Genomic DNA, 14,573 nt, shown 5'->3' with positions numbered 1-14,573 from the left:
CTGCTAATGTGCCTGGGAAAGTAGTGGAAGATGACCCACGTACTTAGTCCCTGCCACCCACGTGAGAGACTTGGATGAAGCCCCTGGCTTCTGCCTGACCCAGCCCTGGATGTTGCAGTCATCTGGCGAGTAGACATGATTTATATTAGGTGTGGGGAGCAACTCGGACTAGACTGTTACTCGAATTAAGACATTCTATGCATCTGCTCTCCCACAATATGGCGCTGGGAGAGGAGGAAACAGCTTCTACTCAGCTGCCTCCAGTTCAACCAATAAACAGCAGGACCTGCTCCTGATTGGAAGAGAGCAGCGTACTCGGCGTGTGGGTAGCAGAGTTGGGATTGGTGGAAGAGGACTATAAAGGAGGAGAGAGACAACATGCACCGGGAACATCTATGAGGAACACCTGAGCAGCCCCCGAGAGAGCCGGCCGGTGGTGTGCCGCTCCCCTGCGGAAGTGAGGAAAGTGGCAGGGGGAACCGCCCTTCCACGGAGGTGGAAGGGACAGTAGCCAACCCGGGAAGAACCAGCAGCAAACCCGGGGAGGGCCGAGCAGACAAAAGAACAGCGCAGGGTCCTGTGTCATTCCTCCACGAAGAGGGGGAGCGACAATTAGGAAATGTATTTTTTTAGTTTTCTATTGCTAGTGCAGGAAGTAAAAGCCACTAGCAGGAACAATAGCATGAAAGCACATTTAATCCATATGGAGAAAGACCTTCATCCTAAGGAAATTATGAATCACTGAGGAACTTTAAGCAAAGAACCGCAATTTCATTTTCAAGATGAAACACTGAAGCTGCTGTGCAGATAGATTGTGTAAGGATAAGTGTAAGCCAAAAAGCAGCTAATGGATTAGAAGCAAGAAACTACAATGACCTTAACTGGTGTAGTGGCAATGGGGAGATGTAGGAAAAGGATACGAAAAGAATGGTGGTTGATTGGTGAGGTATAAAATGATGATGGGGATGCTAGAAGAAGTAGGAATATCCATAATTATTCTTAATAAAGGACAAACACACAACTGAAGTAGACATACAGAGAAATCACAAAAGCAAATTAAGTAGTTGATAATTAAGTGAAAAGGGGACACATAGTGAGTCATATTTGGTAGTTATAAGTTGTGGTGATTGGAGGATATCCAACTCAAAACGTTTAGTAGGCCAATGCACAAACAAGTGTGGAACTCAAAGAGAAATCTGGCTTTAAGATGTAAAGTTGCCGGCGCCGCGGCTCACTAGGCTAATCCTCCACCTAGCGGCGCCGGAACACCGGGTTCTAGTCCCGTTCAGGGTGTTGGATTCTGTCCCGGTTGCTCCTCTTCCAGGCCAGCTCTCTGCTGTGGCCAGGGAGTGCAGTGGAGGATGGCTCAAGTGCTTGGGCCCTGCACCCCATGGGAGACCAGGAGAAGCACCTGGCTCCTGCCTTCGGATCAGCGCGGTGCGCTGGCCACAGCGCGCCGGCCGCGACGGCCACTGGAGGGTGAACCAACAGCAAAAGGAAGACCTTTCTCTCTGTCTCTCTCTCTCTCACTGTCCACTCACTGTCCAAAAGAAAAAAAAAAAGATGTAAAGTCGTGAGTTGTCAGCATGTCAGGTGTAATTGAATATAAACGTATGGGTAGAATGAGAAGCAAAGAAAGCCTAGGATAAAACCATATGGTAGTCAACATTTGTAATACAAGGAAAAACAATGGGAAACCCCCCTCAGTCTCATAGCATCGCTGGGTTTCCAGCTCCTTTTCCCTTGGTCCACATGCCTTTAACCTTATTCTTACTTGAGCAACACTTATGTCCTAGGTTTAATTCATGGAAAAAAATGATTCTGCAATATCTTTTAAGCTTAAGAGCCAGCATTTATATTGCTGATATAATATCTAATATTTACATAACAGAAACACCAAGATTATTTGTAAAACCCAAATCAAGGTCTGTAGGAAGGAAACTTAAGTTGTCTTGGATAATCATGCCAATCTATTGTGTATTAAAAAATTGGTTCACATTATGCATGACTTACTAAATTCCCAGTAAGTTGTCTGTCTCATTCCTTACTTTTACAGCTACTCTTTTAAAGGTGAACAGATCCTTGAAGGGAGACTTTACAATCTGTTCAGCATGCTATTTATACTTGAAAACATTAAATTATCCTAATCATACTTATGGTAACAATCAAGATTAATTGCAGCTATATTAGGATTACTTATTATTTGTTCTACTTGAGCAGTAACACAAATCCAATTGTACAGTTTTCATAATCCACATTGTCAAAGAGAGTATGTTGGGGGGCATTCAAAGCTGTTTGAAATAGTATTCAAAATAAATCCTTAACCAGATGGTTATCTACAATTCTCTTTTTGAAAAAGAGCCGATTCTGAACAGATTGTATATGTGTCTCGCTGGTGGAAGTGGATTATCTGCCTTGAATTGGATTGTGATGACGATGACCCTATTCTAAGTAAACCAAATCTCTTGAACTATATAATGAGATCAGGAGGAACATTCTGCCTGTGAACGACAGATTGCAATGACTGAGTTGATTTTGCTAATGTTTTTTTCCAGCCTCTTTCCTTGATGTTCACGATACTGTGGTTTTCTTTTCCTGCAGTGTTCCCTGATCTGGAAGTTCTGTGGACTAATTTTGTTTTCTTATTCTTAGCTTTTATTTTTATAAGCAGAGCTGAATGAGTGGCAGGAAGCTGCGGAATCTGTCTTACAAAAAGGTGATTGCAGAAGAGTCTAGAATCTTCATTTGCTGTGCAGCAGGATTGTGGCAAAACTCTCAGGAGTATACATTTGACTGATTCACTCTTCCTTCTCTTTAGGCCGTGAGGAGGCAAAAGTTGCTTGAACAGAGTATCCAGTCTGCACAGGAGATTGAAAAATCCTTACACTTAATTCAGGAGTCACTTGCGTTCATTGACAAGCAGTTGGCAGCTTATATTGCTGACAAAGTGGACGCAGCTCAAATGCCTCAGGAAGCCCAGGCAAGTACAACTGGGAATGACCTTCTGTGCTTTTTCTTTATTATATGAACCAGATATTGCTTTGCTTTTAACTAAAAATTCAGTTAGTTAGTTGTGTAGAGAGTTGTTTTTGTTGTCTCATTTGGCTGTTCGGAGGTAAGGGGGAGAAAGGATTAGAACTTTTAAGATTTGTTTTTTAAAGTACGAAATGTAGGAATTAGAAATAGAGATACTTAAAAGACAAGAGCACAAAAATCTGGTATTTATCAATGTTTTCAAACCATACCAAAGGTGAAAGGACAATATAAGAATGTTAGTGATATTTTATGGTACTGTTAAAGCAGTGTTACATTTTATTATCTACTCTTCTTTGTTTATCATGGAATCATAAGTCATGTGATATCTGATTCAATATTAATGTTTTACACATAGATTAAAATTATATATATATATATATAATAGCATCATGTTACATTGTGGATGATTATGCCAGTTGTACTCACATGTACACACAAGCCCACATATCCAACTCTTTAATAAGGATTATGAAATACATTTAAACAATTTTTCTACAATGTGAGTTAAAATAGTAATGAAAGGAAATCTAAGATGACTATAACATTAGTAAATATAGGACATATGTAAAGTTACTTTTAGCTTGGGAAGTATTAACATTTAAGTGCATATAAAGCATCATAGGCATTATTGATTTAATGTCTTGAATATTGCATGGCATAAAGGTAATGTACTTGTTTTTCAAAACTTATGTGTGCATTATGACCTCAATAACCAAGTATAACAGCTCGGCAGCCTATGATGTTAAGAGCACTAAAGGTTAGGTACATATCCCAAAGGTCCTCTCCCCACTGATCAGTTGACATTCCTAAAGTTTTTCACTTTAGCAGAAATTTGTGGGTAAAATATCAGATCTGCATGATTACAGTGCAATTATAGTACAGTGAAGCACAATTAAATTAGGGCTCAGGGCATCAGTGTACACAATAGCATGAGTTCATTTGCATATTATTTAAATTTGGCCAAGAAAATCCCTAAGAATGTGGGGCAGGCTATAGGTAGTTATGACTGACTTTAAATGGTCTAGGAAAAAGGAATTCCTTATGGAATGCATGCCATTATAGTAGGGGATAAAGAAAAGGAAGCTCCAGAAGAATCCTATGATAAAATCCTCATCACAGTCTTTCACTGGGGCGTGAGTAATACTATAATATAAATGGAGAATAACAGAAAACATACTTGAAAATTTTAACCGCCCCTGTATATACATTTTTTTAACCTACACACATCTAGTCAAGTTTTCTGGCTTTAACCATTCTTGAGACTGTCCTAATTAGAGCCACAGAGAAAATTTTACAGGCAAGCTTTATTAAAATGCATAAAAGGAATGTTGAACTTGTTAATGAATTGAGAAGAACTACATGATTATAAAGTAAATTCAAAGTACAAGTTCACATTTAAAAATTTTTAAATTTGGTGACATGACCTTAGAGGAATGTTTGATTTAAAAATGCTCATGACTTTTTTAATGGAAGTAAGGAAATTCTTGAACAGTGTAAATACTAAACCTAACATTATTAATTGGTACTTTAAAATATAGAAGGTGAGTTTTTGAGGCTCCTTGAATCAAACTATGAGTAGAAAGATTTCCCATGTGTTTTCTAAGTAACCATTAAATAAATCACAGATACAAATTTTTGTATACTTATAAGTGATGTTTTCATACATATATACTACTAGCAAATTAGATAAAAATAAGAGGTTTTTTTAAAGAAGAAAAATCTTGTTTATTTAAAAATTTGTGACATGGAACTCTGTGTGTTTTCTTCTTGTTAGATATGACTGAAAGATTATATATACATGGATATAATATAATATGCTCATTACAAAGCATAATACAAAATGTTTTGATTTATCTGATAAAAATAAATAGTAACAATATTAACTATAGCAGTTGAGAATTATTTGCAACTAACAACACAGAGGTAAATTAAGAAATTTCAAATCTACTTCAAGAAAAAAGAGTTTTAGAGTACTAACAAATTCAAACCTATTTTATGTGCATATTTGGTTGCACTTTAATTTTGAAGACAATTCTTTTCATTGAGCTCCAAATAGTACTATATGATAGCTTAAAATATAAACCACCTGAAAGCAATTGAAATATTTTTCTCTAAGATTTTATTTTAAGATGACAGCAAGTGAATTGTTTTCTGGGATAGAGTTATGAAGAACTCAGATTTCCTTTAAGGACAGCATTTACTAAGGCTCAATTTGCAACTTCCATGAAAGAGAGAAGAAGGTACAGAGATTGTGAAATAAGAACCTAAGCACAGTATCAAAGGACTTGATAAGAATATCAACAAAATGACACTTTTAAAATATATACGTAGATAGATAGATATAGATAGAAATATAGTTTTGATTGGGGGTTAATTTTAATGCTTTGAATTAACAAATAACATGTTTATTTAAATGTGGGTAAAAGTTCCTTGCTAATTTACAGATTAGTGGGCTTTGTTTTCTCTCAGACTGTGTTACTATTTTGATTCATAATTGAGAAGCAGGACAAAATGAATAGTATTAACATATTTAGTAGCCTTAAATAGCTGCTCAGGTTTTCTGTCAAATATTGTTCACATAGATTTGTGGATGTCTGACTCCACCGTGTGGTGCACTGATAGTTTTGCTACTAAATTTAGATCTTCATAGAGCCTTCTTTTTCTGCATTTCAAGATTGTTTGAGAGCTTTGGTTATAAAAACTTCCCAATATTGAGAAACCATGTATGTTATGTATAACTTTATGACAAGTAGAGTCTTACTATATTTAAAAGTAGATGCAGATCGAAATACTTCCTCTCGTTCACATTTACATTTGTAACTATAGAGCATAAGAGAGTTTCCTGCTTTTTCGGTCTGTTTGCTGACCAGTTAACTATCATGATTAGAAAACATAGCACGCTCATTCTGAATTGGATTGAAAATATTTTACATTTGTTTAGTGACGTGAATTTAAAGGAGGAAACCTTATATTTTAAACAGTAAAACTCCATCCCTAAAGGATATCAGACCATGTGTTAATGTGTGATTATTCTGTTTCAAAAAAAAAATCACTTAACCAAGCCATAGTCTTAAATCATATGACCACAGAATTAATTGACCTGTGTCAGCCCATTTGAAGAGAGCCTTTGGCTGAGGTGTAAAGTTAAGACAGCATCTGTTCAAACAAAGTTAAGCAAATGGAGAAGACAATTCTATAAATAAATATTCTATAAATAGATTCTATAAATATATATACCTAATATATATGTACATATATATACTTGTGTGTGTGTATATATATATATATATATATTAGATATATAACCAGAAACTTAGGAACTATTTCAAAACTGCTGTGATTAAGAATGTAAAAGCCTATGTGTGTTCATTTGAAACAAATTTTAAAATAAAATCATCAGTTGTTTAACTGCTAAAAAACACATGTGATTTGAACTTTTGACTCTTTAATTTCCAGAAATGTATACTGAAGCTCAGAGGTTTTGTTATAGCATCTGAGATCTAGTATCAAAAACTCATGTACCCATGCTGTACCCCCAGTCGATCAAGTCAGAATCTCCAGGTGGACTCAGTTATTAGAAATTTTGGACTCTCCTAGTGGTTCTAATTGTAATGATAGTTCATTATTATTAATGACTAATTAATTGTGCAATTGCAATTAATTGTAGATTTGTTCTACCATTGAAATACTATCCATATTTGTTAATATATACTCTGATTACTCCCTAATTTAGAATGACTGTTATTATTATTTTGACATATTTAATGGTGTGAAAAGCAATCACAAGCAAAAAGAGGCAAAAGATCAGAAACACCACACACATTGTTTCCTGTACTTGGGACAGTTGCACAGTGTCATGTCCTCACAGGATGTATGATAATGAAATGAACATCTTTCAGATTATCAACTCAGAGTGTACATCTTCTTAAGTCCACAAATAATTTTTTTTAATTTATTTGACAGAGTTAGACAGAGAGAGAGAGACAGAGAGAAAGGTCTTCCTTTCATTGGTTCACCCCCCAGATGGCCGCTATGGCCAGCACTGCGCTGATCCAAAATCAGGAGCCAGGTGCCTCCTCCCAGTCTCCCATGTGGGTGCAGGGCCCAAGCACCTGGGCCATCCTCCACTGCACTCCCGGGCCACAGCAGAGAGCTGGCCTGGAAGAGGAGCAACCGGGACTAGAACCCAGTGCCCATATGGGATGCCGGTGCCGCAGGTGGAGGATTAACCAAGTGAGCCACGGCACTGGCCCCACAAATAAATTATAGTGTCCTGTTGTGAAAAATCTCTCTACAGATTCTAATTATAAAGATACAAGAAACAGGGTAACACTACAGCCACATTGAAGACTCTTGTAATAGTCTGAATATTCTGAGGCAGTTTAGATTTGACCCATTTTCCTGATTTTCTCTTACAGAAATGGATATTTTAAAATTGGCTCACAGAGAAGGGGTTAATCTAAAACACACACCTAGATAACTCTTGGAGCACTCCTGTTTTCTGTTCTCTTCAGAACTTGCTATCTGAAATTCTAATTTTTAATTTTTTTTTTTTAAATTTGTTTGCTTTCCCATCCTCCCCTATTGCCTACCCATTAAAATTCAGCTATGAGAGAATAGGGCAACCTATCAGATTTTCAATAAATATTTTTTAAAGATTCATTTTATTTATTTGAAAGAGTTAAAGAGAGAATTAGAGACAGAGAGAGAGGTCTTCCATCCGCTGGTTCACTCCCCAGGTGGCCTCAACGGCCTGAGCTGTGCCGATCCGAAGCCAGGGGCCAGGAGCTTCTTCCGGGTCTCCCATTTGGGTTCAGGGGCCCAAGGACTTGGCCCATCTTCTACTGCTATCCCAGGCCACAGCAGAGAGCTGGAATGGAAGAGGAGCAGCCGGAACTAAAACTGGCGCCCATATGGGATGCTGGCACTTCACTCCATTAATTTAACCCGCTGTGCCACAGTGCTGGCCCCATCAATAAATATTTTGCAAGTACACTTCAATTCTACAAATGTTTAGTCCCTAATTATGTGACAGATAAATGATAAGTAATGAACATTTTTCAAAAGTGGACAAGCCCAAAATGGCCGTTGCCATAATGCTTCTCATTAGATAGTGTAGAGGAAAGAAGAAAGTTAAGGAATTGCTAGCCAATCAAGTTCACCATTATTCTCAAGCAATGGAACTTACTGTATCATCATGGCATCTTGCCATACTTCCTTATGACACTGCCAAAGTTTGGAGTTTGCAAAACACTTCCCAAATATTTTAAGGCCTATAAAGTGTAATTTTTCACATGAAAGGGAATGATAGATAGTACCTGACCCAACCTCTGTACATATCACATACTTTTCAAGGACTATAACCATGTGAATTTCTAATATTTTCAAAGCATCCACATTATTTGATCATTATAACAACTCATTGTGGTAGATAAGTCAGTTATTTGTTTTTAAGAGATATTTGAACAGACTCAATAAATTAGGCTTGCTGTAAGAACAGAATGTAACTGCAGATGGACCCTAGGGATCGTTGGCAATTGTTGGAAATGTTATAAAATTGTATTACATTCATGGACCAACAGCTGTATATTTACTGAAGTTCATTGAATTATACATTTCAAACATGAATTGTGAAATATGTAAATCACATTTCAGTAAAGCTGTTTTTCAGTTTTTAAAAATTTACTTATTTATTTCAGAGGCAGAGTTAGTGGGAGAGGGAGAGGGAGGGAAGAGGGAGAGAGAGAGAAAGAGAGAGAAAGAGAGAGAAAGAGAGAAAGAGAAAGGAATTTTCCACTTGCTGACTCGCTCCCAAAATTGCTTTAACAGCTAAAGGTGGGCTGGAGCTAGGAGCTTCTTCTGGGTGTGCCATGTGGGTGGCAGGGGACCAAACACTTGGTCCAGCTTCTGCTTTTCCCAGGCCATTAACAGGGAGCTGGATCTGAAGTGGAGCAGCCAGGACATAATGGGTGCCCATATGGGATGCTGCAGGCAGCGTCCTTACTTGGTATGCCAGAATACTGGCCCCTACTTACTTACTTACTTACTTTCTTTCTTTTCTTTCTTTTTGTTTCTTTTCTTTTTTCCCCTTCCCTCCCCTCCCATTCCTTTTTACTTTGCTAAGTAGTGTTCTCTCAAGTGAAATTGAACCAGTAACTACTACATTGTCCAGCATTTTTCTATATTGCATTCCAAAATTTACCCTGAAGTTTGGTTTCTTCACTTATCTAAATTGGAAAGTAACCATAATTGCTTGAAAATACATAAGTATAATGGAGTATTATATTACCATTATTATAATTATTATAATTAGTATGACACCATTTTTCAGGTATAAGAAATAGCAACGCTGCCCAATGTATACTTTTATATTTTTAAAAATGTTGTGTGATCAAGTTTTCATAGAAAATGCATATATTATTTTTGTTTTCTGGATTATTATAGCCTACTTTTTTTCTAAAGATTTATTTATTTATCTGAAGGAGTTACACAGAAAAGGAGAGGGCGGGAGGGAGGGGGGTGAGGGGGATAGAGGGAAGGGTTCATCTTCCATCCACTGGTTCATTCCCCAATTGTCCAAACAGCAAGGGCTGCAGGAGGAGTCAGGAGCTTCTTCCTGGTTTCCTACCTGGATGCAGGGGTCCAAGGAATTGGGCCATCTTCTACTACTGCATTCCCAGGCCATAGCAGAGAGCTGGATGGGAAGTGGAGTAGCCAGGACCTGAACTGGTGCCCATATTGGATGCCAGCACTGGAGTCGGTGGCTTTACCCGCTATGCCACAGCGCCAGCCCCTATAGCTTCTTAAAAAAAATCAGTACTTAACAGTTAAACCCTAAAAATAATAATCCACAGAACCTTGTGCTCTGAGAAATCTGTTTATATTATGAAAACCTTATATGTCAAGGAACAATGCAAGCTTTGAAAGCTTCAGAGGGATCAGGTGAAAATGTATACTTGGGTTCTAGCCAGCTACAGAAGAGGCCCACATTGAGTTCTGCACTCCTGGCTCCTGCTTGGCCCAGTGTGGCTTTGTAGCCATTGGAGAGTAAACCAGCAAATCTGTCCATCCCTCACTCTCTCTGCCTCTGATAAAACTTGAACAAACATTTCTAATTTAAAAAGGTTATATTTTTCCCCTTATGATCACTAGTCTCAACGTAATGTCTTTTAATACTTTCAGTGGTTTTCTCAAGAAATATTTTATTTCTTTGGTATTGCAAAAGCTCTAATAACTATTTGATATAGTTTTCTTTATTCCATTAAATACTTCAGATGGCTACAGCTTAATTTTGCTTGCCGTTTTCTGTCAGTACTTGATACATGAGTTTGGTCTGAAAGGTAAAGCATGATAAAAAGCCCCGTTATCGGCTAAGTTAATTGTAAAGTGCTGTATTGGAAATGTTATTAATGTTTGATTGATTTTTTTCTGATTTTTCCCTTTATCTCCTCTAATGGGAAAACAGTTATTTCCATTTCAGTTGTTGTACCTTCCTATTTTGAATATATAGTGTTAGTTATAAGCATAATTACTACGCTATTCAAATGTCTTATATTTCTGTAATGTCATAACATAATTTGCTTTTTATAATTTCACCATCACGTTAAAAAAAAAACTCAGTTCTCCAAAGTATTGGCTATAGAGCCCTAAGAAAGGCTACATGGGTGTTCCAGATCATTTGCCCTGATGTGCTACTTGCTTTCACTTTGTTTATGTTGGAATTTATTGATTTTATATGAAGTCAGACTGATCATTTCACAAGATGAGTTATTTTTCTTTGAATTAAATATTTCTTCCCAAATGCTTTGCTTTACAATATTGTATTCTTTCATTGTCTGAATGTAATATCAAAAAGATCACAGTGTTTGTCCTTTTTTATTAGAGATTTTTACTTAAAGGATTATCCATTCTGCCTGGAAATTTGCATAATATTCTGTCCTTTAAACAAATCACTTATCTGTTTCACAGTAAGCCTGCTCTAAAGTGATAAGAGTCTTTAATTATGTGCTTCTGGAATAATACTCTGATAATGTTAGGTAAAATAGGAAGTAAATGATATCCCAAGTATGAACTAAAATTGTCATCTGATTACAAACATTATATAATTAATTGATAAAGATGCTTGATAAATGTGTATGTTATACAACTTTCCCAATATAGAATCAAGTAGAATATATATTTATATATGTAAATGAATTAAGTTATTGTTAACACAATGCAGATTAATACATAAAATATTTGAGTTCAATAATATACACAGCCACTCAATATTTTATGTATAATCTACTTAATCCATAAAGAATTTGGTCTCCAGATTGGAACAAAACTAAAGACATGAATTTTTCTAGAAATGTCTGTAAGTTATGATGAATTCTCACTTTTATATAATGTTCAACCATCATTTCTTCAATTTTAATGATTTTAGTGATGGTTACCTAAGAACACAGAAATTCATCCTCTCAACAGTCTGAATACTTGATCTAAACATGAATTTTTCAAATTCCACGGGATGCTTTGAACTGAATTGCTAATTACCTCACCTTCTTCTCACAAATTATTTGGTCTTTTGTGTCCCCTGGAGCAGATTAAAGTTCAGTTTGTGGTTGTGTATTTTTAAGCTATTGCTGTTCCTGTTGATGAATTGTGATAGCAGTATGCCTAATTGAAAAACTGAGGAATTTATCATCAGAAGAACTGCATTTTAATTATCACTTTAATTATCTTTATTTTGTAACACCAAACATCTAGAATTTTGAGGGGCAGTATTTAGGAGAAAACAATTCAAATCACAAATAAGAAATCAAAGGCTAGATTATGAAACTCAAATTTCAGTGTTTTTATATTAGTTTCTGCTCTATATAATATCCTTTCTGTAGCTGTGTTTATTGTCTTTCCTTCTATAAAACTAAGTGTGTACTGCACACCTCAAACATGATCATTGCTAGTGTGAGTGCCATTGCTTGGAGTGAGATATCATTTTCATGTGTTCGACACTTCTGAAACCCCTTGTCGGTCATGTCCAATATAAGGCATGCCAATTTGTTAAAATATCACAGGATTTTGTAGTGTACACTAATATTCCCCTTCCATTTGATCATAAGGCATCATGAGGTTTTGTATCATATTTCATACATTTTCATTTTATAGTTTGCCTATATCACTGTAAAATGACAGCCCCTTAAGTACAGAGACAGTGGTTTTGTTCTATGTAAAATTGAGTAGGTAGATGATGAACAAATGTCTTTATTGAATTGAATTGATTAAATTATATCTATAATGATAACTGTTTTCTCTGAAAATTGTCCAAATTTTAAAGATTTATTAATTTGAAGAACAAGGAAAGATAGGGAGATATGTATACACATACACACACACACACACGCACAGAGAGAGAGAGAGAGAGAGAGGTCAGGTGAAAGCCAGGATCCAGGAACAACTTCTGGGTCTCCCACGTGGGTGCAGGGACCTAAGCACTTAGGCCATCCTCTGCTGCTTTCCTAGGCACGTTAGCAGGGAGTTGCATTTGAAGTGGAGCAGCCAGGTCCTGAACAGTCACCTATATTGGATGCCAGCATCACAAATGGCTTTGCCCACTGTGCCACAATGCAGGCCCTGACAAATGTCCATGTGGTGGATAGTCACATTTTTAGATTATAATTTAGGAGATAATATAATTGTTTAAAGGGCACTGAGTTTGCTATTTCTAAGTTATGTTACCTTAGACATAGTACTATTTCTTTAAAAAAAAAAAACTTTTATTTAATGAATATAAATTTCCAAAGTACAGCTTATGGATTACAATGGCTTCTCCCCCCCCCCCATAACGTCCCTCCCACCTGCAACCCTCCCCTTTCCCACTCCCTCTCCCCTTCCATTCACATCAAGATTCATTTTCAATTCTCTTTATATACAGAAGATCAGTTTAGCATACATTAAGTAAAGATTTCAACAGTTTGCTCCCACACAGAAATATAAAGTGAAAAATACTGTTTGAGTACTAGTTATAGCATTAAATCTCAATGTACAGCACACTAAGGACAAAGATCCTACATGAGGAGTAAGTGCACAATGACTCCTGTTGTTGACTTAACAATTTGACACTCTTGTTTATGGCATCAGTAATCACCCTAGGCTCTTGCATTGAGCTGCCAAGGCTATGGAAGCCCCCCTATGATAATTTTTAGACAAGGCCATTGTCAAAGTGGAAGTTCTCTCCTCCCTTCGGAGAAAGGTACCTCCTTCTTTGATGACCCGTTCTTTCCACTGGGATCTCACTTGTGGAGATCTTTCATTTAGGTTTTTTTTTTTTTTTTTTTTCCCAGAGTGTCTTGGCTTTCCATGCCTGAAATACTCTCATGGGCTTTTTCAGCCAGATCTGCATGCCTTAAGGGCTGATTCTGAGGCCAGAGTGCTGTTTACGACATCTGCCATTCTAGGGGTCTGCTGTGTATCTCACTTTCCATGTTGGATCATTCTCTCCCTTTTTGATTCTATCAGCTAGTATTTGCAGACACTAGTCTTGTTTCTGTGATCCCTTTGGTTCTTAGTCCTATCATTGTGATCAATTGTGAACAGAAATTGATCACTGGGACAAGTGAGATGGCATTGGTACATGCCACCTTGATGGGATTGAATTGGAGTCCCCTGGTATGCTTAGACATAGTACTATTTCTATCCTCATCTTTATGTGATGATGATAAATACATGTGCTCATTTGATTAGGAAATGGAGTGAATTGCTTTATTATTAGGAAATGGAGTGAAGATAATGATAATTTCTTTCTGTGCTCTTCTTTTGTTTCTCTTGTATAAAAGGCTAAAGAACCATGTATAAATTTCATTTTCTCTTCTACTATGCCTTGGTCACTGAAGTTACGTAGAAGGTAATGAAAGCTTACAAACAAATAATGTTACAGATGTAAAATCTGGGTACTTTACTCACTCTGAATATCTTTTTTTTTTAACTTTTCTCTCATCAGTTTTATTTACCAATTACCACAGTAGCTATTCACATTTCACCAATTTCCTTTAAACCTTGACGTTCTCTTCTGTCACGCTAAGCAAATACCAAGAGTCTTGTCCTTATAAGAAATTATACGTGGGGCCGGTGCCCTGCACAGTAGGTTAATCCTCCACATGAGGTGCCAGCATTCCATAAGTGTGCCGGTTCTAGTCCCAGCTACTCCTCTTCCAATCCAGCTCTCTGCTATGGCCTGGGAAAGCAGTAGAAATGGCGCAAGTCCGTGGGCCCCTGCACACTCATGGAAGACCGAGAAGAAGCACCTGGCTCCTGGCTTCGGATCAGCACAGCTCCAGCTGTTGCGGCCATTTGGGGAGTGAACCAGCAGAAGGATGACCTCCCTCTCTCTCTCTTTCTCTCTCCCCCTCTGATTATCTGTAATTCTACCTCTCAAATAAATACATAAAATCTTAAAAAAATAAAATTATACATAACATCACTAAAAATTATAAATAAACCTTTGTACAGTATGCTCAGCAGGTGTTTCAACATATACTATCACACTCATTCTTTTTGAC

General features: G+C 37.0%; 1 protein-coding gene across 17 annotated transcripts in view; it reads left to right on the top strand.

Annotated features, from left to right (window-relative positions):
* DMD (dystrophin) overlaps window positions 1–14,573 on the top strand; it is a 2,248,405-nt gene that overhangs the window by 930,687 nt on the left and 1,303,145 nt on the right. For 15 of the 17 annotated variants that reach the window (XM_070067426.1, XM_051827673.2, XM_051827679.2 and 12 more), the window contains one exon: window positions 2,819–2,980. In XM_070067426.1, coding sequence (XP_069923527.1) covers window positions 2,819–2,980 — 162 coding nt within the window. Of the gene's footprint in view, window positions 1–2,564; window positions 2,717–2,818; window positions 2,981–14,573 lie in introns of those variants that run through there. The other 2 variants (XM_070067433.1, XM_070067434.1) reach the window with 1 other exon arrangement.

Source organism: Oryctolagus cuniculus, chromosome X, assembly GCF_964237555.1.
Source record: "Oryctolagus cuniculus chromosome X, mOryCun1.1, whole genome shotgun sequence".
Taxonomy (NCBI): Eukaryota; Metazoa; Chordata; class Mammalia; order Lagomorpha; family Leporidae; genus Oryctolagus; species Oryctolagus cuniculus.
This window is presented reverse-complemented; position numbering and strand designations above follow the sequence as displayed.